The sequence below is a fragment of the Ambystoma mexicanum genome, chromosome 8 (genome assembly GCF_040938575.1).
Source record: "Ambystoma mexicanum isolate Mex_15411 chromosome 8, UKY_AmexF1_1, whole genome shotgun sequence".
Lineage (NCBI taxonomy): Eukaryota > Metazoa > Chordata > Amphibia > Caudata > Ambystomatidae > Ambystoma > Ambystoma mexicanum.
Window position 1 is genome coordinate 1,718,689,353 of NC_090929.1, and position 25,350 is coordinate 1,718,714,702.

Here is a 25,350-nt window from a genome sequence, read left to right on the forward strand (position 1 = left end):
GCTAACCAAAGAGGTGTTTACCTGACATATCCTGACACAAGGGTCAGGCAGAGTCAGGCAATTAATCTGAATCACACACACCTGATGGCTCTTTACTTTCCCCGCAGAGATAAAAGATGAAGTACAACAGCACACTACGAGCAAGGCAGACCGCACAACGTGAAAGCAACTCAGCCCTGCAGTTAAAGCGGTGGTGAAAGACGGCAAATACAGAGAGGGTGACAATGAGAGAAGTGACCTTGTACTTTCCGATCAAGGCCAGTAAAACCTCTGCAGACTGAAACATAAGACGGCGAACAAAGGCCAGCGTGCGTTGCAGTAGATGTTGATGGTACACGAGACCCACCTCCGCTGATAACCAAGCCAGGGAGAGACGCTGGTCTCTGTAGCACCAACCTTGACTCGAAGGAGAAGAAAGCCAAGTGGTTCATCACAGTCGGTGAATCGAGGGGAGAGTCAATAAGGAACTGGGCTGTGTTGAATGAAAAGTAGCAAACAGCTAATTTAAGCTTTGAACGCACAAAGGGACTATTGAGAAAGTCGGGGAAAGACTGCAACAGAGGCGTCCGGCACCACATGGGTGCTCACGCAGAAATCTCTGGCCGACTACCCAGAAGTAGAGACTACCATAACCAGAAGGCCTTAGGAAGAGGTGAAGAGAGGTGAAAGTGGTCATACAAGGGTCTTGTAAAATCCTCTGTACCGTCGAAAGTCTTTGACCGACAGATGATTGTAAAGAAGGGAAATTGATCCTGTGTGGTGAAATCAGAACATTAATTGTTTGGTGAAAGTTGGCAAGAGTGAACCCGAAGGAGGGATCCTAACGAGAAGGGGCAAAGCCTAAAGTCCCATAGTGAACTGTTGATTAAAGCTGGCAAGAGTGAACTGGGCAGAGGGATGCTAACAAGAGGGGACGAAGTCTAAGGTCCTGAAATATAGTAAACTGCCTGTAAAAGTTGGCGAGGGTGAACCCAGCAGAGGGAAGCCGACAACCAGGGACAAAGCCTGAAGAACTGTTTAAAAAGACATTAAGAGTTTTGAAAGCAAGAAGCAATGGAAGACCAGTTCCCTTGTCAGTTGGGTCAGAGCCCGGCCGAGGGAGATCCAGAGGTGACAAGTCATCACCCAAAGTACATTGAGAAAAGGAACTGTTTAGTTGTTTTGTTGAATACGACTGGAGAGGGGTCTACGTCCGTAAGAGGGGGACGCAGGGGTGAAGCCATCACCCAAAGTATATGTAAACAGAACTTTGTGTTTGATTGTTGAATACATCAGGCCCTCAAAGGCAAGAGACTTTTATTTGAAAAGAGACTTAACCATCGAAGAACCTGATGGCTGGAATGGAACTGTTGGCTCGTGCTGAGAAAGCTCGAGCGTGTGATGTGCTTCAAGGTCCCACCTTGTCCTGTGCTGAAAACGTGGGGAAGGGAGACCCCTGGCAATCACATCTGGGCTTATTATTTGGGAACACTTCTTTCTTTATTGAATCCTTATTCCACACTCTTTTTGTAATTAGTTGTAAGGACTTGGCAATACGTTTTTCTTAGTATAGGCCCTTTAATTTTTACATGACGCCACAAGGACTGCCTAATTTTTCATTTGATGGTCAACGCTTGCTCTTATTGTAGATTTAGGTTTAGAATAGGCATTTTTCCACCCTGCATTTACAGTTTAATAAACACCCTTGAATTATAATCACTTGTGTCTGTCTTTACTGTTACCTCCATCAGTTCCGTACATATGGTTACAGGAATGGGATTTGATTCAAGTGATAATAATTGGAGGACACGCTTGCATAAAAAAAACACAGAGTTTGGCTTCCCATGCTTTACCCACAGTGTTGGAAGGAGAGCGAGGGAATGGTGCTCCCCAATGTGGCTCAGAGATCCTGGAGTCAAGGGGCAGACCATGTCACGTAACTTTTTCCCTGGGAAAGAAAAGATCCATGGAAGGTTTAACACACCTCACTTCAGGCCCTTGGAACAGAAATGGAAGTCCATTTTTTTCCCTAACTTCTAAAGCCATTCCACCTATCCGAAAAGAGATTGAGGGCAATGCCTGCTATCTTTTATCCCACAGGATTATTTGTTACAGTGAAGGGACAAGGGTCTCATATCTTTACAGATAAGAATAGAACATCCCTTAGGCGTATCCCCTTTCATTCTACCCTGCAAAGAAGGTAAACAAAACGTGTTACTTCTTTTCTCTCATGAGGACAAATGAACTCACGTTTTCCAGAACCTTCCCCCATTCTCCTACAAATCCATAGAGGGGATAGAGTTGGGATTCTAGCATATGAAACCCCTTGGAAAACATCAGAGGAAGACCTAGAAATCCCTACTACAGAAAATAAAATGTTAAAACCCCATCCTTATCAGCCAAAGGGAAAAGTTAGGGACGAACAAGAGAGGCAAAGAGAGAGAAACCCACATAGGAAAATGTGAGAGGAACCCTATGTTATGCAAGGAATGCAACACTTAAGAGACCAATTACATCCTAGAATTGTGTTTTTAGCCCCCAAAATAAGAGAAGATGGTCAGTATCCAATACATCTCTCCATAAACTAGGAACCTCGCAATTAGAATCAAGCCTATTTTGCATAGAGCTGGCCATGTTATAAAGATCTATCCTGAGTCAATAGAGGAAGAGTTGATAGTAACTCAAGAGAGGGAAAGACAGAATGAAATAGAGAAAAGCGAGAACTCTTAGAACAATCTCTTCCACAAGACCTGAACAACCAGACCAGATTGGAAGGCCATAGCTAAAATAACATTTGGGTTCTCAAGAGAAACATCACCTTGAGTTCTTTGCTGGAAGGCTTGGGCTGACAGTACGGATGTTTCACGGAGAGATCTCTCAGTGAAACACCTCTGCCCAACCAGCATAGGGGAAGGGTATGCTGAGGGTATTCTCCCTAGCCAGCCCAGAGAATCCCTTATTCAGGTGGCTTGGGAAGGGCCAATGCTCTCAGACCCCAACCCCAGGGGTGGACAGAACAGAGAGCATCACCTGGAAAGGGGAATCTGAGGTTGTGCTCAGCGAAAGACCCCAGGTGAGGCACTGAATTATACAGAGGAAGAGGAAGGAGAGCACTCTGAAGCCTTTATAGGCTATACGACATCTACCTCCCTTCCTCCCATTGAATCCCTCCAGCCAAGATCCAACGATCCCTCCATATATAGCCAAGCCACTAGGATTACAAACCTCAAACACCCCAACTTCCAGAATCCTCCTTTTTCCTTTATTTGAATGATCCCTCCATATATAGCCAAGCCACTAGGATTACAAACCTCAAACACCCCAACTTCCAGAATCCTCCTTTTTCCTTTATTTGAATGATCCCTCCATATCCAGCAAATCCCCCAGGAACCCAAACCCCATTGCACCCAGAAACCATCTCTCCCAGAATCCTGTGGTTGAAGTCCATGGCCACGTAATGTGCACTGCCATGGCTAGTGGCCACTTAATGTGTATATTTATACATTGGGCATGGCCAAAGGCCGTGGGCACTGGCCATAGCTGGATAGTGTTGTAATCTAATCAGAGATTCCAATAGTGATGCCATAGAGGATGTAATTGGTGATGTCAGCAGCTTGTAGATGCGAAAGCTCTACCTTCTTCCACTAAGACAAGATAGGGGTGTCTTCACCTCAGATTCTCCACACAAATACTGATGGTCTGAAATACATGTATGCTGTGTGCCACAGGAAATATCTAGAACAATTCCGTGCAGGACGTCCAGCACACCACCCCATTGGTGCTCTAAGTATACGGTGTAATTTGCCTGTGCAAACATACAAGGCCTCTGGTACTTTCCACACCGGCTCCCTGCCATTCAAATAATTATATGGATACTGAAGACGGGCCGTGCACACAACTAGCTGGTTGTCAGTCCTACTCCTAACTGGAAGTGATTTTTGACTCCGGCTAATAGTGTAGATCAGCGGCATCTCAGCAGCTATCCACGTTATCTTCTTCCATCATATACTTGGCTGGTGTAAATAACCTGTCATGTGGTCCTGAGGAAGGTGGAACAACTACTTTTAATCGCTGAAACGTATCCAATCCTGTGTGCACATCATAGCTGCACATACTACAGGCTTCTCATGTATGTAGAGCCCAGAGCCCACAAATTGCTACCAGGGCAGATATAGCTTTTGTAGAACAAGTGTTTGAGGTCACCTCTTTCAGCTAATGCTGTACTAGAACCTATGTACCCCAAGTGATTGGTTCCCGTGTTTTTGTACAGCATTTAGTATATTTTATTTGTGTGAAAAAATGTGTATAACTTTTTTATAAAAGAATATGTTTCTAAATAAAAATATTTTGGACATATGAAGAAAGATGTTAAAGATCTTAATTTTGATTTCCATGTGATTGACATTTAGAGGTCACAGGTTCTTTGAGAGGTAAGGCGTGGAATTTAGAGCACGTTCTGATATTCTCACACCTTTGAAAGAGCAGAAATTGCATTCCTGATCTAATAATTGACCTGGCGAGATAACATTTTTGTAATGTAATATTGTCATGTTTCCCCGATCTCAGAGTAGGGGACTGTCCTTACGTCGAAAAGATGTCACCAGTGATGTCATCATGTGGTCATAGGCTGCACAACAGGCGGCACTAAGTTAAGGTGGCTTTAGCTGAATGTCAGGGCTTTTGTTGTGTTATGTTCTCACCTTAATGTCCCTGAAACAAAAGTTTTTTCCTTAAATATATTCAAGGAAAACAATTTAGCTGAAGTGCAGTTAAGGCAAGGAAATTAAACCCTTGAAATTCAGCACATTGGGAAACTCAGGACCGGCTTAACTTAGTACGTTCCTGTGGATCTTCCCCATGATGCCATTTTGTATGTCATGGTAAATTCCTTGTATTATCATATGTATATTCTCTTGGGCTTTGCAACGGGAACACGCTGAGCTAAGCCGTTCCCGATATTCCCAATGTGCTGAATTTCAAGGGTTTCGCTGCGTTATGTTTACTCACCAAACTGCACTTTAACTAAAGGTTTTTCCTTGAATTTCAAGGGTTTTGCTACACCATTAATTGTTTTCATTCCCACTGTGTATTTTACAGTGCCCTTGCCTTCGGCCGTGCCCACTCTGTTGTTTTAACACTAAAAGGCCACTGGCTGTGCCCACTTTATAGTTTACAACACTACCAGGTCTTCAGATGTTTAAAAAGCTACCAAGCCACTGGCCATGGCCTTGTCACTATAGCTGTAAAAATGCAATTTTATTTGTTTTAGTAACTTTTTTTCTATAACCGCGGTTACATTATAATGAACTACAGATACCCTTGTTTATTTGCAGTCGTTATACCTGTGGTGATCGGGAACAACTGAGGGTGAAAATGCTTTTTTGCCCTGCCAGGTCCTCACCAAGTGCCCCCTACCCCCCATTTGTGCCTGCTCCCCCCATGACCTCTGCATCTCCCCTGCCCTACCTTATCCCCCCAAACACTCATTGTTTATGTTACGCAGTTTTATCTGTGAAATTGGGTAGCTGCAGTAATTCCTTCAATACCCAGGGGCCTGGCAAAGCTTTGTGTTGCAAACACTGTCCCTAGCCCACCTCCAACTCCCAAATTTCATGTAGTGTCCTCTTGCCTCCCTGCCAACTCTTGCCTAATGGCATTTGCTTGTTATTTGCCCTCTAAATGCCATTGTTCTGACTTTTCTTTTACCGATAACTGAGGGTATACTGTTGGATACCTCCTGCATCGAGAAAACAAAAACTGCTGCTATTCCATTTCTGAAAGGCCTCATGCTGCAATACACGAAGGGGATATAGCTATAATTTTGGGAGAAATCAAATATTTTTAAAAAACTGCACAGAATAACCCCATACCACAAAAGGACTAGGAGTCAACGCTTCATGCCCAACTTGTTTCGGACCTGGTCCAAATCTGTCCAGCGGTTTGGGCTGTGCGATGGAGCAAAAATGTACCTTTCCTGTCTATGGAAAAATGAATGGGGAGTAGGCAGAAAGTGCTTTGTTTGTTTTCTTAATAACCTTCTTACTTTTTTTACAAATCGTTCCCAAAACTTCGAGCCTTGGGGGGGGCCTGGGCGTACACAATTGTCTGCAAAATGTCAGCCAAATACATTGCATGAGTCAAAAGTTATTAGCAATTCATTTTTTCAATTTGCTATGGAACTCACTATAGGGTGGCACACCCTACAATATATATACACACACACACACAATTTTACAAAAATCAATATACCACTAGAAAATTAAATCATAAAACTCAAAAATATAAACCTTACTCCATGCCAATACAAATCCAACCAACCTTACCACTGACTTCAATATGGCATTCATGTACCCGCCTAATACTGGAAGTACAAACGTTTGTGAGGGAATGTTTTCATATGTATAGTAGCGTACATGCACAAAATGGACATATTCTACAGTTACGTGTACAGTTCGTATAAAAGATGCACATTACTTCTGCACCGGGACTCAAATGGGAATGGGTATTACCATTACTACCGCACCTGACAGGGACATAATTTCGGGGTCACCAGGGGAACTGCGACCCCTTAGGTCTCCCTTGTTACCCCTGTGGTCTCCCTTGCTACCCCTAAAAAAGAAATGTTTTTAAATATAAAACATTTTCTATTTTTTTTTTTGTTTCACAAATTGAAGCTCCGGGACTGTGGCCAATGCCATGTGGCTATTTGAGCTATTTGTCTTTCTGGAATAATTGCTAGACTCATTAAAGGTTCATTTCAGGCACACTTCAGTGGGTGAGTCACTGATTTAGTCTGTTCTTGAAAACCTCAAATTCACGATGCAGACAAAATCCTCCAAAAAGCATTTAGAGTAGAATAAGCATCCATTTGGGACTTTGTTGCTTTTCGCTAGTTGCTGTTATAGCATGTTTTTTTCTGCCGATACATATGTTGATGCATTCTTGTATGAAATGTATATCACGTTTGCAGTACTATTGTAACCATATTTTTCATAGTGTACTTAGAAACAATGCTATGTGATGCCACTTCCTGTTTTGTCAAGGGGTTAACGGTCGTGTTCCATCGCTTCCTGTGATGTCACTTCGGGGTGGGGTCAAATGACATCACTGTCTGTGATGTCATCAGAGGTCAAAGGTTATGTGATGTCACTTCCGCTACCCCTGGCATTTTGGTGAAATTACATCCCTGGCGCCTGACTTCCAGGAACACTGGGGTCGTAATCTCCACAGTGATTCCGTGATGCCAGGTGCCGGAAAAAATCACGAGTCCAGTGGCAGCTTGCAGGTTTTACCGGCACGGCTACCACCGGACTCGTAATGAGGCCCGCTGAGTGTCTCGCTTTAGTTACTCTCTTCTCTATACCAGGTGATCAGGGCTACGAGCTGCTGTGACATCTGGTGAAGGTGAAACGTGTCTCTGTTAAGGGCGCTGAATACCTGTCTATGAAGCAGATGTGAATGACAGACCCCACCTACTTACTAATGCTCACACTTGCATGCATCGTTGCAGGTTCAAACCCCCTGCATGTGCGACTTGTTGATGGAGGGCACCGATGCGCCGGCCGAGTCGAGGTTCAAGTCCAAGGTTCCTGGGGCACGGTGTGTGATGATCACTGGGACCTGTCGGATGCACGGATCGTGTGCAGGGAGCTCAAATGTGGCAGTGCCATTGCCGCACCTCCAGAAGCCTACTATGGTGTCGGGAAAGGACGCATTCTTATGTCCGAAGTGAAGTGCCGAGGACACGAATTGCACCTGGCAGACTGTCCCCACGATATCTGGTACAACCACAGATGCATGCATTATGAAGATGCCAGCGTTGTGTGCTCAGGTAAGGACTTTAAATGGAGTTGTTTATTGGTGCTCTGGCCAGTTGGCATGCTTCAAGGCACAAAGATATCTAGATATCGGTGCAGACTCTGAATAACAAGTGCAAATAGAAGAAGAGCAGAGGATGTGCTATGTTATATGTGCTCCTTTCCATAAGTGCTGGAAAGGTTCACTGCAATCACACGGTGAATGAACTGGGGCACAGCAATAGGCAACGCAGTTGCACAAATTAGATTCAATGTCAAAAAACATATGTTGTATGTATTCCTACTGAAATCATTCAAATAATTCAAACAATGTAGAGTAAACTTTCACTTTCTCAACTTATGTGAAAAACATGTATCTGTATTTTACACCATACACAAGTTCAATTGATTCAACAAACTCTGTCAAAGATGAAAGATACAAACCTCTCCTTCACATGACAAATATACATTTGTATTCAACAACATCTTTTTCAATAGAAAATCAAATTTGTAACGAAATTCATGAAATGAGTCCCAATATTAGAGTTGACATAAATTGTTCAGTGTTAATGTGACAATTGTCCCCTCTTCTCAACTACGCATTTCGGGCGATAAACGCCCTTCTTCAAGTTAGAAATATTGGGTGATCGTTCTTTCTATCTCTCCTGCAATTAATTATAGAGAAAAATTCAATGAGTGTGGTAATTACAATTACGTGGCTATCAGTACTGGATGACTTAAAGGTATATAGGGGCACCAACCTTAGTGTTGGGCCTGGAGTGTAGTCCAAATGTTTACATTCAGGTGGATCACAAAGTCACTGAAAAATATGTGTATATCAGTGTCAGACAAAAAGTCAAAAGTCGTGTGGCTCAGGGGGAGCAAGCGACAAAACCTAGCGCTGGGTCCCCCTGTCGCCACACGGAATTCAATTATATAGTAAGCAACTCAAAGAAAATGACCTGTTGCTTACCTAAAATTACAAAAGATGCACCGTCCAGCCCCCTTGCATACATGAGTATCAGGGATGTGCTTCTGAGACTAATACCCACGTGGGTGCTGGGAGCACATTTCACAGCAACAAGCATTTACATACAAAAGAAAGAAAAAGCATTTTTATCCCTGTTTGAGGAATTGAAATGTAAGAGAAACAGCAGGGATTCACGTAACGTGCACCCCCTGCGCCTGGTCAAGCAAGTTCATGTGAATATCTCACGTTTTGTGCATATAAATGTGCATCCGGTGTTCCATTCTGAAGCACTTTAAAATGCACAGAAACGCCCCTTGATTTATGCAAATATTCAAAGGTGTGAAAAGGCCATTTAAACAAGGCAGAAAACTGTGCAAGATAATAAAACGCTCTATTCTTCTTACCAGTGGCAATGCCTTTGAAAGTGCCACTTTCTGCAGGAGCACTTTAATGGATACGGTTTGAAACCACTAATAAACTACATACTCCTTTCTTACATGTGGAACGAATGGCATGAACAACCCCATTGATAAATGTTCCTCAATTCAAAGCTTCAGAAATAGGGCCAGATGATCAAAAACAATGGTAAATAAAGATAAGTACAGAAGATGTGCCTTTCTGACTTGCGCTTATTTGGGAAATGCACATGTCACCTTACTCTAAAGGTTTAACTGCGTATTTCATTGGGGCTGGACAGCAGCTCAAAAGATGGGCTAGCCAACCTCCTTGTATATATAACTGTATAGTACCTATCTGTGTTAGGAATAGCCAAAGCCGCGCACAGCCCTGGCAGTTACAAGCACCCTTGTCTCTATGGAAACGGTATAGGCACGACAGCCCAATGCAAGATGGCGGCCGCATCCTGGGAGTCCTAGCGTTTGGGCGTCATCACTACAGGACGACGCTGAACTGACTGGCGCTGCACAGACCGAGACAGCTGTTATGTACGCCTGACGTTCCACCGACGCAGTGACGTCAGGCACCATGATAATAAAAGCCCTGCCCTGCCACGAGTTCATTCAGCGAAAAGGAAGTGGCGAAGAACCTGCAAGCTTCATTGGATACCATCGAAAAGTGGTACAGCGACTGGCGGATAGAACTCAACACCAGCAAGACAACTGCAACGCTGTTCACCAGAAAGAAGATCAAGGAGCACCCACACATCAGCCTCTATGGGGAGACCATCAAATGGGAGAGCAGCAGCCGCTACCTCGGTGTGACCCTGGACAGCAAACTCAACTGGGAAAGCCACATTGAGAATACTCAGCAGAAGGCAACAGGAAAGATGGCAGCGCTGTACCCACTCCTGAAGAGCAAGTCCATGCCCCTCCGGACAAAGATCAACGTCTACAAGGCGATCATCAGACCAACCCTGACTTATGCCTCCCCAGCATGGATGACCTGCCATGTGCGACACCGGAAGAGTCTTCAGATAGTCCAGAACAAGGCCCTGCGGATATCGTCTGGAGCTCCAATCTTCACAAGGATAGCAGACCTTTACAGAGACCTGGACATCGAGATGTTGGATGAACATTTAGCGAAGCTGAGTAAGAACTTCTGCCAAGATCTGGATCAGAACCCGAACCCTCTGATCAGAAGACTCACTGCCACCACTGCAAACCCCTTCGACCGCTACCCGCGGCCCATCACTGCGAAGACCCTGTGAAACCAGCCCTACTGTGACAAGACCACACAGACCAAGAAGAATACAAACCCACGACTACACACTCAACCCGAGAAGATGGAGTAATGAGGCTCAAGCCTCAGTATCCAAAAATCACAGCTGAGGGATACAAATCTATCAGCAAGAAGAAGAACGAGCGCGAGCGGAGGCACTGGCAGTTCCTGGGCGAGACCATGAGCATGTGGGTCCGAGTGATTTATTGAGCTCACCAGCCAGGCCTCTCCCACGTTCTCTCATCAGCCGGCGCACCGGTGCGAGATAACAGAACAACAGCTACAAGGAGGAGGGTGACAAGGGAAGTGGCGCATCGCAATTGTTTCCACAGATTGCACGGCACTCATATCCCCATTTCATGCACCCATTATTTCCCAGCTTTATTGCAAACTCATCTTTGTGCTTTCCTCCTGCATTTCTCCTGGAACTCACCATTTCTGCTCGCTCTGAGCCTGCTCCTACTTATTGATCTAATTTCCTCGAGCGCTTGCCTTCACAGCGCACTGATTCTTCTCGGCACAACCCTTCTGTTCACCGGACTGAGTCATTGTTTTTTTTTTTTATATCTTTATTCTTTTTCAACATGCAATAATTACAATTCAGTGGCAACAATAACCATACACTTCATCTTAGGGTGCCAACGTTCACCCAATAATCCCCTCTTAACTGCATGTGTGTAGTTCCGGCATCTATATCCCTTTTCCCGATCTGTCCTCCTCAGCCCAAGTTTATATAGTCTGTGTGCCGTTTCCGCTCTCCCTTTGGTTGAACAATGTTACGGTTACAGCAATTCACTGCTAATGTTTACTCCTAGTTCTTGTTTTTGCTCTCCCAACGCCTTTTCCCATACTCCAGTTTCGGCTGCTGCCCATTTCTTCAGGTCTCCCCACCATATATCAACACTTGGTCCTCGGGTGGCTTTCCATTGCATGGCTGTGCTACGCTTAGCCAAAACATAGATTCAATCTTTAATCTTACCCATGGTTTATTGCTTAGTGCTTCTCTTAAAGAGTCCCAGGAGGCATACCTCTGGGGATTGGATGTCAAGCGTTATGCCTCCTGGGGCCACTCTGTTTGCCACGCTCTTCCAGAATTCTTGTATTCTGTGACATTCCCAGAACCTGTGTCTCATGCCTGCGTTCTCTTCCATACATTTGGGACAGGCCTGCTTACCCGCACCTTTGAACCTTGCAATTGCTGCAGGAGTAAGGTATGCCCTTTGTGTTATGTAAACTTGGAGCAGTTGCAGCCTGGCATTTCTGGAGACTTTCTTATGGTATAGGACTATGCGTCGCCACTAATCTTCTAATGTTTTCCCCAGTTCCTTTTCCCATCACCTCCTGCACTTCAATTCAAATCTTTTATCAGTGCCTCATTAATCCTGGAAACTGGTGCCCTCCCTCTGAGATGTTAATGATTGTTTTGATGTCCTGACACCCCAATCTATCCTCCGTGATAGCAGGCCACCTGTCCTTAATTGTACTTAACATAGTGCCATGTAGTAGAAATTGACCTTTGTGTATCCCCGTAGACTCTTGCAATTCTTTAAATTCCAGCCACCTATTGTCATTCCTCAGATCCCCTTTCGTGGCAATACCACCTCTCTCCCAGTTTGTAAGCACCCTGGCTCTAGCTTCCTGTGTGTCCGAAACTACCAGCGCTAATGGAGTCTGTGGTGATATAGTCTTTCAGGCCCATTGTTCTACAGGTCCTCTGCCATATTTGTGTCCCCAGATTCGCCAACTGTCGATGGACATGTGTCTCACGCGGGGGAGTTCAAACCAAATCTCATAGATATAATGCCTTTTTTGCAGGATGTAGGAGAGTAGTCTCTCCCGTGGGGTAATCCGCCATCCATTGCACTACATGCTACAATTGGCATGCCAGGAAGTACAACTTGAAATTAGGGATCTTCAACCCTACGTGCTCGTAGGGCCTTTGCAATATGTCAAGTTCGACCCTGTACCTCCCTCTCTACCATAAGAAGCCCCGGCATACTTTGTCGAGTTCTAGGAAGAACTTATTGGGAATATTATATGGGGTGTTTCCAAAACAGAGCATAAGTCTTGGTAGAGCCACCATTTTTAATAATGCTGCCCTTCCTGCCATCGACAGCGGTAGCTTGACCCAAAATTCCATTGATTATATTCAACCCTGTTTAGAATGTAGTGTTTTGGATTAATTTTCTATCTTGGAGTCGTGATATATGTTCAACCCTAGGTATGTGAAGGAGTTCTTATTCCATGGCAGGAGTAGCGCAGGCAGCTCTTTTTCTTCTAGTCGCTAATTTTGCTAACAGAAAAAGTCATGATTTACTCTTGTTTATTCGGATCCCAGTCAGTATGCCAAAGTTGTCCAGGACCTCTAACACATAGGCGAGATTGTGTGCGGGGTTAGTAGGTACAATAGCGTGTCATCTGCATACATTGATACTACATGCCTGACCCCATCTATTTCTATTCCGGCATCACCATACTCCTGTCTCAGGAAGGCTGCTATGGGTTCTGCTGCTGTTATGTATAACATTGGGGACAGTGGGCAGCCTTGCCTCATCCCCTTGTGTAGTTGCCACTTGTCCGAAAACATAGTGCCTGTTCTAACCCTGGCCATCGGCAAAGTGTATATGAGCTTCACCCACTTCATATAATGCAGACCTATTTCCATCCTTACCATGGTGGCATACAACCAGTCCCAATGGACAGAATCGAAAGCCTTCGTCACATCTAATGAGGCAACTGCGCATTGTTCCGCTCTATCTCTTGTGCTGTTTATGACATGATGCAACCATCTAAGGTTCCCGGAGATGTTCCTACCCAGAACATATCCGGTCTGATCATGATGTATCATTTGGGAATTACTTTCCTCAATCTGTCTGCTAGGATTGCCGTGAGGATTTTACTGTCCTGATTCAATAAAGAGAGTATAGGAGCCACAGTCTGTATCCATTTTGTTTGGTTTGAGGAGTTGAATTATCAAGGCCTCCCTCATACAGTCTGGAAGGATTCCCAGGTCATATGCCTCATTGTATACTCTGGCTAGGAGCGGCGCCCGTATGTTCGCCTGTGCCTTATAAAACTCCACTGGTAGCCCATCTGTACCTGGGGTCTTCCCCGAGGGCAATGGTATTATTGCAGCCAAAACCTCCACTGGGGTTATGGTCACCATAACGCTCTTTCTGGGGGTCTATATATATACTCGTACAATAGTCTGAGAAAACTGTATTAATGCCTACTTGTGTGTTTATCTCATCACCCTCTTCAGTTTGAATGGAGTACATCAGGGATCTCTTATTTCTGTTTGTATACAGGCAAACAAGCATTCTCCCCGGTTTGTCACCTTGTGCATGACTCGTCTCTAGATATTTCGCTGAGCTAAACATACCCAGCCTTTCCCATTGTGTTAGACATTGTTGCCTCAATCTAATTTCCTCTTCCACTTGCTTCTCCCGAGCTCCCGCTTGCCTATACACTTCCAGGAGTTTACTTTCAGTCTCTTTCAGGTCATTAGTAATGGTTTTTAGGACACCCCCTGCTGTGGCTATCATTTCTCCTCTAATTACCACCTCATATGTTTCCCAATTTGTGCCTACATGCTTGACACTTCCCTTTTTCACTTACATGAAATCCACTATGCTTCTCCTAATATGTCCATTAAATACCTTATCCAGTAATGTGTCACTCCTGAGTTTCCAGGTAGGTATGGGCGGTCTGCGAGTGGATATCATCCATTTTGATAACAGTGGAACGCGGTCTGATAGGACCCAGGATAAGTATTGAGCCTCCGTAAAATTCTGTCCCATGTTCTTCCACTGTGAACAGATAATCAAGCCTTGTGTGTACCTTATGTGGGTCAGAATGATGGCAGTATTCTCTGTTGTCCGTTTGTAAAGTCCTACAGACATCTTTAAGATGAAAATGATTCAACAGGGTATTTAGGACTTTGGCCGGTGGGGCCGGCCTTTTGTACCTCGTGTTAGACCTGTCCAATATGGGATTAAGGGCACAGTTGAAATCACTGCCCCAAATCATGGCTCCGTCTCTATAGGGTCAGAGTCTTGCATATAGTGATTTAACATACACAGTGGCATCATGATTGGTTGAGTAGGTGTTAACTATGCATACCTCTCGGTTCTCTACCATGCAGTGCCTTATGGCCATCCTTCCTTCGTTGTCAATCTTAGTATTCAACACTTTAAAAGGAATAGCTGTGGAGACCCACATAAGGACTCCTCTAGCATATTAGGAGTATGTGGAACCCGCCACAACCCACCCCCATGTACCAGCCAGCTTCTATTGCTTCTGTTCATCCAAGTTTAAAAAAAACAAAATCCTGAAAATTATCCTGACTATTGCTCATTACATCGTGCTGCCCTCAGATATGTCCTCATATCTCTACAGCATAGAGTAACATTGACCTGATTTTCGCCAGATAAATATTGAGAACTGCAGTAACTGAATAACCACTGTTTCTGCCAATGAAAGCACTCAATGCATTCGCAGTCACAAAACACAGATTCTTCAGTGCAGTCCATTGTGTTGCCCAATTTAACTTCTCATCAATGATGATTCCAAGATATTTATATGAGGTCACTTGTTCCACTTTTTTAGAAGCTAAATTCCATGAGTATTTCCTCGGTCTATGTTTTTTTTAAAAGCCCATCATTTTACATTTACCAATATTGATAGTCAATCCATTATAGGCAGAATAGGCAACTAAGGAGTCAAGCATATGCTACAGACCAACTGGAGTATAATCCAATATCAGTAGGTCATCGGCATATGCAAGCCATCCAATAGTCACACCATTGACCTTCATGGGATTTGCTTCAGATAAATTGAAGGCTTTCATCATATCTGACAAATATAGATTGAATAGGATCGCAGCGATCATGCATCCTTGTTTAACTCCACAACAAGTTGCCATATATTTGGAGAGTCTTCCTGCCACATTTAATCTTATTCTTATAGAAGTATCTGTATGAAGCAACATCAACATCCTTAAGAGGTCTTGAGGAATCCCCCAGGAAATCAGTTTTTGCCATAATCTGTTACGAAGAACAGTTTCAAATGCGGCAGAAAAGTCTATATACGCACAATATACGTCTGAATTCTGTTTGCCCCAAGCATGCTTAATTGCAGATGTTAACATGAATACATTATAAAAATGGCCTATACCTTGAGGTACTTGGTACTTGCCTCTGGTTGCACTTGCTCACACATCCCCCCACACCGGCATTTCATGCACCTGCGTTGGATTGAGATTTCTCTTGGTACTGTGTCTTGTCTGCATACAAACATTCTTCTTCTTGGGTGCTGAGTTAATACTTTGTCTTTACTGCTGTGAGGAAGGCATGGTATCAATAGTAGACACAGACACAATGGATACAAATTTCGAAAACGTTTTATTTCCACTTTTGATTGGGACGGTAGAATTCCTAACTGGCTCTAACTCTAAAATGGGAGTAATCTCGACCATTAAACAATAACACATGCATCCAAGTCAGTCTGGTCAAAATAAAAAGGCCTATATTGAGATAACCTAGCCTTGCCCTCCTACTTAGAATAACAAATGTGTTAAGGGAATACAAAATGAAAATAGTGTCTCAAAAGGAAATGTCAGAATGGATTCAGCACCAACTCTCTTCTCCAAGTTCAACCCCACGGGGTCTAGAGAGACTCTGAAAAAATGAGGGATGGGTGGATGGCATAGTTCTGTCAGTCTTTGACACTTTGGCTTACTGGTACAATTCAACAGTTCAATATTAGGCTTTCAACTTCTGGTAGTTCGGTCACTTCTTTCGGTTTTGCCCGCCTTGCCATCAATACTCAGTTCATGTGCTCTCAATTTCACACAGTTCTGCACAGGCTTCCCTCTGCCGGGCTCAAGCCTGTCTTGTTTCACTTTATCACACAATCTCATAGTTCTGCACAGGATTCCCTCTGCCGGGCTCAAGCCTGTCTTGTTTCACTTTATCACACAATCTCACAGTTCTGCACAGGCTTCCCTCTGCCGGGCTCAAGCCTGTCTTGTTTCACTTTATCACACAATCTCATAGTTCTGCACAGGCTTCCCTCTGCTGGGCTCAAGCCTGTCTTGTTTCACTTTATCACACAATCTCATAGTTCTGCACAGGCTTCCCTCTGCCGGGCTCAAGCCTGTCTTGTTTCACTTTATCACACAATCTCATAGTTCTGCACAGGCTTCCCTCTGCCGGGCTCAAGCCTGTCTTGTTTCACTTTATCACACAATCTCACAGTTCTGCACAGGCTTCCCTCTGCCGGGCTCAAGCCTGTCTTGTTTCACTTTATCACACAATCTCACAGTTCTGCACAGGCTTCCCTCTGCCGGGCTCAAGCCTGTCTTGTTTCACTTTATCACACAATCTCACAGTTCTGCACAGGCTTCCCTCTGCCGGGCTCAAGCCTGTCTTGTTTCACTTTATCACACAATCTCACAGTTCTGCACAGGCTTCCCTCTGCCGGGCTCAAGCCTGTCTTGTTTCACTTTATCACACAATCTCACAGTTCTGCACAGGCTTCCCTCTGCCGGGCTCAAGCCTGTCTTGTTTCACTTTATCACACAATCTCACAGTTCTGCACAGGCTTCCCTCTGCCGGGCTCAAGCCTGTCTTGTTTCACTTTATCACACAATCTCATAGTTCTGCACAGGATTCCCTCTGCCGGGCTCAAGCCTGTCTTGTTTCACTTTATCACACAATCTCACAGTTCTGCACAGGCTTCCCTCTGCCGGGCTCAAGCCTGTCTTGTTTCACTTTATCACACAATCTCACAGTTCTGCACAGGCTTCCCTCTTCCGGGCTCAAGCCTGTCTTGTTTCACTTTATCACACAATCTCATAGTTCTGCACAGGCTTCCCTCTGCCGGGCTCAAGCCTGTCTTGTTTCACTTTATCACACAATCTCACAGTTCTGCACAGGCTTCCCTCTGCCGGGATCAAGCCTGTCTTGTTTCACTTTATCACACAATCTCATAGTTCTGCACAGGCTTCCCTCTGCCGGGCTCAAGCCTGTCTCTCCTTTGTGGGGTTTCCCTTCCCCACATATCATCTCATATATCTTTTCTCTGTCGAAGACTTTTGAGACTGCAAGGAATTTACATAGACCTCTGCATGACCACTTCGAGCTCTCTTTCAACAATCCTTCAATTCACAATGTTCTCTGGTAGCACCAATGCCTCTTGGTACTTGTAGTTCTTTTCTCTTTCACTTGCCTTCGTGGCCTGTCTCCAAAATTCTTCTATTTTAGTTGTGCCCTCTTGGCATATTTCAGTTCACAAATGTCACTTTCCTCTTATCCAACCTTCTTTCCTTATCGCTGTTTCCTCTGTTCTCTGCTTGCAATATCTTTCAAAATCCAAAAACATTTCAGAGACTTTCGCATCTGCGACTTCATCTCGCAGGACCACTCTCATACTTTATATCAATGTCTTTCAACAATTGTTCTCTTTATTTACGTTTTATCAGCACACGCGCAACCTTAAACTTCAAATTACAGTCACTTTCCCTTTAACATCAACTGGACTTTTGTTTCCCTCAATAACTCATCATCTATGTTAATTGGATTTCTTTCATCTCTTTCCTGCAGCCCAAGGCCGTTACCAATACTCCCTAACTCTACCGTTCATCCGGGAGGCTGGCAGGCTGCTTTCTGGCAACTTGAAGGTTTCTTTCCTCCGCTTGATCGGCTTCCCTTTTCGAATGCTCACGACCTCTGGAAAGGATGTAAATCTTGCCTGGCTTTCTCTTGATCCTCTCAACTGTCAATCAGCCCGTTGGCCTTCCATCTTCCACAGCCTTGTTTGCATCAGCCCTAGAAGAGCTGTCCCTTCTCGTGCCCAGCCTCGCTCCAAGTGTGCCTGTGCGCGCCACCTTTTATCTTCACAGGGAGTGCTAATAAGTGGCAGGTGTACATTGTTAGAGTTACGGGCCTGACTCTACCTGTCCTCATTACAGGGAAAAGGCCAATGCAAGTCAGGGGAGGTAATCCTTCTAACCTAATTCCTCATCTTCCTTCGTGCAGTACTTTTGTAAAGGTAAAGTGGGGAGGAATTATGGGAGGTGTAGTTTCCCATAAAATAAACAGGGATAGGGGTAGGATGGGTTGTGGAAAAAAGGGGGATACCATGTCTCACCGTTTTGTGTTTTCTCCCTCAATCCCTGAGGACCCTCTACCCAGGTGTATTTCAAGCATCTGTCACTCTGCACAAACTCTTTCATTCTCCTCCTCAGTGATTATGGGAGTTGGAGTCCATGAATGTCATTGGGCTTTTAATTCTCAAATGGTTTTTCTCAGGATATTTATAATAAAGTATATTATACACAAAAGGTTATATGTATGAGTTGTGGGTGTTTGGGCTGAAGGTGGAGGCTTGACTAGAATGACAATAGGCCATTAAAAACTCAGGTCTGAGAGGGTTTTCCTCATGGGAAAGGGGGAATACTGCGTCTTGGCCAATGGAGCCAAAACATCTCCACAGTAGTTTTCTTCTCCCATGTGATCCTCCCGCATAAAACTGCCCCAAGGTCAGGATCAGATAGCGGCTGCCGTCCCCTGGCCACATGAGAGGAGGCCACCGCTGGGGAATCTTCGATGATGTCATTGGATTAATCCCATACAGACTTTAATTATCACAAACAAAATCCTATTTATTCCTAACTCTAGGAGGGGTTTACCTGCCTTGACAAAACAAAGGACGGTCTGTGTCAGGATGTCTAAATTAGAAAAAGTCCTTTGTCCTGTGTCCAAAACCCTAAACTGACCGTTAAACACTAAACTCAATATAACATGAAAGTGGGGATGTCTGTTAGCTGTAGACCTGCAGCTTTCTTCCAAAGTTAAAAGAAAACCAATAAAGTTCCACTAGGAAAAGCATTCTCCCTTCCCCTAGGTTTCTTCTGGCCTTTTTTAAAAAGTGTTCCAAGCTGTGCAGGGGAACGGCTCTGTGCTTGTATTTCCTCCAATCATGTAGCCTTTTTAAACATAGTTTCTTGCTTTCGCGACCTCAAAAGTCCTTTTCTGAAAAAGGGGTATGGTTCTTCCCTTTCAGATTGTTACGGTTCCAAATTACATAATTGGGGTATTCTCTACATCTTCTCTTGTGCCACTGGTATACTCTCCTGCCGGGGTATTTATTTCTTTCACACTTGGATGTGGGTCCTGCACTTGCAGTATGCCTGATTTACTCTCCTGCGAGTGTGAGTCACAGACCTGCTGCTTGCCTCCTTTCCTCTCCTGCGAGTGTGAGTCACAGACCTGCTGCTTGCCTACTTTCCTCTCCTGCGAGTGTGAGTCACAGACCTGGTGCTTGCCTCCTTTCCTCTCCTGCCAGGGCTTTATCCATTCAACATTTACTCGTTTTTGTATCCAGGAAATTATATTCTCAATGCATAGGGTCTTCGACCTACTTGCAACAGTCTTAATCTCAGCCCATGTCCCAGCTTCTTTATTTGGGTTCACTCACCTTCGTAACGGTACGTAGCATTCGCCCTGAATCGACCAGTGTCCCCATCTCCTTCTCTGGGCTTACCAGTGTTCGTTGGCATTATCAGCGTCCCTCAAGTCCCACTGTTTCCTTTGCTGCTTGCCTGAGGACTGGGAGAGCAGCTTGTCGGCTCTGTGGTTCCTGGTTTGACTCCTCCTTCATTTGGCATCTCCTGCTGTCTGTGCCAGCGGAGCAGCAATCCCCTCTCTGTACGACTTTAATGTATGCCACTTTCGCCAACCTCCTCACTCCGGTCTGCAGCCTGCTCTCCTCCGGTATCCCAACCAGCGTTAGGAGATGCCGGTCCCTCGCCCTGCTCATGTGTATCATTTTTAAATGTTCTGGCACTTGTTAACAACTACAACTAGAACGCAGCATTGGCTTACTGCTTCTAGTGATCTTCCTTACTCTGTCCCTCTTCCTCGATTCAGAATTATGAAAGGGGGGGTGTAGCAAGATCGGTGTTCAAAACAGCATGCTTGGGGAAAAGGCAAGAGGGTGTCATCAAGGAATACAGGTAGGGTTCTAGCTTGACCTAGTGTGTTCGGGCAGATAATCATCCCCTGGGTCAGAATCAGGTAGCTTCTGACTTTGCCTGGCCCCTGGAAAAGTAGCGACGACTTCCCCGGATTCGTCACTCTACCTTGCTACTCCTTTACCCAAGATTTTCAACCATGGGGCCTTTTTGATAGTGACGTTCTAAATAATCCATCACTACCGCTGTCTCCGCTGTTCGTGTTAACCTTCGCAACATTTGGCAAATGCGTTAATTTCTTACTCTACTCTATGAAAATACGAATCTCCATCTTCATTCTCAGCCTACTCGACTACTGCCACAGCCTATTGTTAGAGAAAACAGGCTCATGCATCAATTTCGGGTGATGGCAAACAGGCTGTTTATTCATTGGTTTGCATGTCAAGCAAAACAGCATCCTGTGTGTAACAGGAAACAACCCGTTTGACCTCCCCCTGCCCTCCAGACCCCCTACCTTTATAGAACACCAGTCACATGACCTGGGCAGATTAGAAAAATCACTGCCAGAGCTTCGGGCAGATTTATGCTGCCTCCCGTCACAACAACGTCCCGATTCATTTAAGAGCAATCCATTCTCTAGGCTTATTTCCGCCCATGACATAATTTGCATTTTCCAGTCTGCCGAACAGTTCCCTGGGGCTTTAGACCTCCACCCCACCCTACGCCTCACGCACCTGGTGCCTTCCTGGTTGCTGCTCTTGTGGCCTAAGCCCCGCCCACCTGGTGCCTTCCTGGTTGCCGCTCTGTTGGCCTAAACCCCGGCCACCTGATGCCTTCCTGGTTGCTGCTCTTTTTCCCTACTTAAGCAGCCCTCCAGCCTCTTTTCAGTAGGTGCAAGTGGATCTAGGTCACCTGGCCTAAGCCCTGCCCACCTTCTTAGCCCTGCCTCTTCCTTTTGCCCTTAACTCTTAAATCAAGGGCGTCTCTCGCCCAGGCGTCCGAAGCGAAGGGCAGACAAAGAAAAGGGCAACTCCTGTTTGGGCCTGTTCGGACCAGAAGGACCCAGGGAACAAACTCGTGCCCAGACAGCCGGTAAGCATATACCACCAGCATGTGTTTACTCCCTCTGTCCCCACAGGCTATCCCCACCTCTGGTCCCCCGTGATGTTCCGTTGTGCCCCCCCTTCTCGCATTCAGGAGTTGCCCAATTTGCTTGATTCTTCTACCCTGCTTCCCCTTCACCCTTCCAATCCCCCCCCACATCCTACCTCTGCAGTAGTCTGTTCTGATATATTCTAGTTTCACCATCAACAGCTTTTGCCAATGCTTGGATTTGACCTTTACGGACTTCATTGATTCACAGTGCATCACCCTCTCTCAACTCTCCTGCTGGACTTCCTTTGCATCTTGTACTCATGGTGGCCCTGAATCATGCTGTTCCCATTTTTCATCTTAAATCCTGTCTTATATTTGCTGTTCTGTTCTGAAATTCCGCCAGGCTGAGTACAATAGTAAATTTCACATCCTTAATGTTCATGGCCTGTAAGAATGTCATTGTATTTTCCCTTGTTCCCTCCCTTGCCTTGAAGCACTTTGAAACACATTGTGTATAGGCGCTATATAAATAAACGATCATATCATATCAAGATGATTTCCGATCAAGAACAAGCAGTTCATTGTCCGTACCAGTTTTAACCAGCTTATTTAATTACACAGGGGGGCCAGTGAACTTGGCACCAGTTTCTGTTGAACAGCACTTTTTGGTCCATCTGAGAGTGCATGCTCATAAGGGCTTATGGAGAGAACAAGCTATGGCAAAACCAAAGGATTGCGGGGAACCTATAATGTCTAATAGAAAAGGAAAACTACGCGATATTGCCAATGTGGCTTCATAGGAGTGAGGCAAAATCATTTGATTCATATTTGAGAGTGTTCCTGCAAAAGAAATTCCTGTCCCTCATTCTTTAGTCAAATGATTATTTATTTAAAATGATCTGCTTTGATACTACTCTTTGGCTTTTGGCTCTGTTCCATCCTCCTTCTAGACAAAGCGCTCTACTTTGCAACCCACATTCTATACATTCAACCAGATCCTCCCCCACTTCTACCTACCGACAACATTCCTTCTCCCAGTCTTCAAAGACATCAATGATCTTTCTCCTCAGTACCTGTTTGATTGTAGCTCTGCTTTTTCTCCAACCCACCTTCCCATTTTCTCTGCTCTTCCTATGTGCTCAACCTCTTGCTTCTAGCCTTTCTCCATAGTCACTGCACTCCATTGGAACACGATTCTTATTTTAATTGTGGGCAGCGTGGCTGTGGATCACTTCTAAGCTCTATGTAAACTCCACTTACTTGCCGAAGAGAGAACTTCTTCAATACTTTCCCGCCATTGCCTACCCCTGCCCCATGCAGCGTAATAATGTAACTGTATATTTTTAAAACTCATTTTTTTAGTTTGCAGCACTTGCCCTCCTCAGTTAATGATGTGCTATTTATACAGCGCTTATGCCTACACACTTTACACAGAACACATATACATAAAATATCACCCAACCAAAGTTCGTTCTCATTTATCGACCTCGGAAGGATGAAAGGCTGAGTTGGCCGTGCCGGGATTCAAAACTGCGATCTGCAGACACACACAGATCACAGCAATGAGCACTCAACCTGCTGCGCTGTCTTACCGGTGTAACCTTTGTAAGTAACCTGTGTTTTTTGTGCCTGGTCTATGTCCAACTTTGTTTACACCATCAAAATCTGTCTCACCACTAGTTCTCATCTTTGTGCTATTGCACAGGCAACCTTTCTGGGGTCTGTAAATATGTTATTGCAAGTCATTTCTGATCGAAATTACCCTCTCTGTTCCTCAAATGCATTCAAAACACATGTACAAGTTGTGATGCTGGAAATGCATCGGAGAGACAGGGCCTCCGTATCCTTGTCCTTTACTGCTTTTTATCGTGTTCTGTCATGTTTTCCGTGCAGGAGTTCATGTGGGACTCCTGGCGGAGCAGCTCACTCTCTTGGTTTGGTGAACAGACCCATGGGATACCGTTATGGCACCCATGGGTAGGGGTGCAACCCTGTGCCCCTAGTGTATGTTTTTGGGCACCTGTGTGTGACCAACAGAGGGACCCATAGAGCAGGGTACGGGCTGGTGGCAGCTCTGTGCTGAATTGACTGGTGCCCTGAGCGTCCTCCATTTTGGGATGCCCAGGCCCTGTCATTGGATTTGGTAGATTCCTGATGGAGACAAAATGGCCTCCATGGCCTCTTGCCTTCCATCGCCTGTTACCTTGATCTTCCCGAAGTCCCGGGAATCCCTAACTCTGTCCCTTCCCCCTGGGTGGAAGTTCCATATATAGTAGTGTGGGGAAGTGCTGACCAGACTGGCTGGAGCCTTCCCAACGACCGTATGTTGTGGGTACGCCTGTGGGTGGGACCTGGGTGAATGGAGTGTGTGACGAATACGCATTCTATGTTGTGGGTGTCTAGAATCTGGTGGTTGACACAATGATGGAGATAGCCACGCCCGAAACCGGTATGAATGCAGTATGAAGTGTTGAATGGCTCGGTACTTGTCCCAATACACATAACTTGTTGCGAGTGTCTGGAGAGAAGTGAATGGCCTGAATGCACTGTGTGCCTGATTGGTTGCCTGCCTGCATGAATGCCCTTCGTAGTGATTGGATGCTTGGGTGTGACCCAGCGGAATGAATGGGAGATCAACAGTATATCTGGGGACCTCTCACTGCTAGGAATCGTGTTCAGAGCTGAAGTCCAAACTACGAAGAGTAACTGGAGTGAAACTGACGCTTAACCTTGAAGCCCTGTTGGAAGAGAAAAATTGCTGTCGCTCTCCTTCGCAATCTGAAAGCTGCTGTGTCTCCAAGGACTGACCCAGAGAGGATCTGGTAAGGCGCCCTCTTCGCGAGCTACGAGGGACCATCGTGCAACAGCTGACCTTTGCCAAAGCTCCCTGGTAGACAGACCTTCGACAGGCTGCCGACCCGATACAGGGACTGCTGCGGAACTCCAAGGAGAAGTGCCCGGAATGTTGTCCGCCACTGTCGACGACCGCCGTTGCCGACCGGAGCCGCCGTGCTCCTGTTTGCCTAAGAACTTCATTGATCCAAGGACGCTCTCGTCTGCATCGTCGCTGCTGTATCTTGCTGGAGAAGGTCTGACCGTCGACGCGCCAAAGAGCATCCACCAGAGGGTTTCTCACCACCCAAAGACCACAGACGTGCCGACGACTTGACGCCCTTGCTGGGCCACAGTTCTTCAAACTCTTTGCGGTCCAGAACTATCGACACCGAGGTGCCCCGCATGCCTCTTCCATGCAGGACGTTTACGCTTCCCCGTCAACGAGCACCGCTAGGAACGACGTGGCCACTTCAACATCGTAGCTCGACCTGCTCTCCGTCGAATGTTCGAAGACCCGTGACTCCTGCCATAAAGGGAGGGCACTCAGGAAGGGCCGTCGATTCCCCGAGGAGGAACGCTACAACACCAAGGTACTTTGGGGTTGCAGAACTATTGGAAAGTCTAGTGTGAACAATATATAGACTAGGCTTGTATCTTTCTTCTACAGGTTGCCCAGGTGGGGGGATCCCCGCACAGAACTGTGCCTAGGTAAACGGGGCCAGTATTCTGCCAAATGCTCAACCATCTTGCTTTCCTTCCTCTCTCTACTGCTGGTTTCCTCTTTATTCTGATGTGTGTGTCATTCTAACCTTATGCACTTTAATGAGATCTAATAAAGTTAGTGGTACCACTTTAGAACTGTATATATTTACCATTGCTGATTTTCCGAGTACAAAGTGAGTTATCGTGATATTGTATATACCTTTGAATATTAATTATATAAAGACTGTGTTGTAACCGATACAGCGTGTGGACAGTCCTTTGTGGGTGCTTGGGGACTACACTGTACTTAAGAACCAGCC

General features: G+C 45.3%; 1 protein-coding gene across 1 annotated transcript in view; it reads left to right on the top strand.

Moving 5' to 3' along the window:
- Positions 1-25,350, top strand: part of LOC138473484 (deleted in malignant brain tumors 1 protein-like) — a 1,627,178-nt gene that overhangs the window by 736,230 nt on the left and 865,598 nt on the right. Inside the window, exon 11 of the mRNA XM_069612128.1 lies at positions 7,490-7,810. Within this exon, the coding sequence (XP_069468229.1) occupies positions 7,490-7,810 (321 nt within the window). The remainder of the gene's footprint in view (positions 1-7,489; positions 7,811-25,350) is intronic.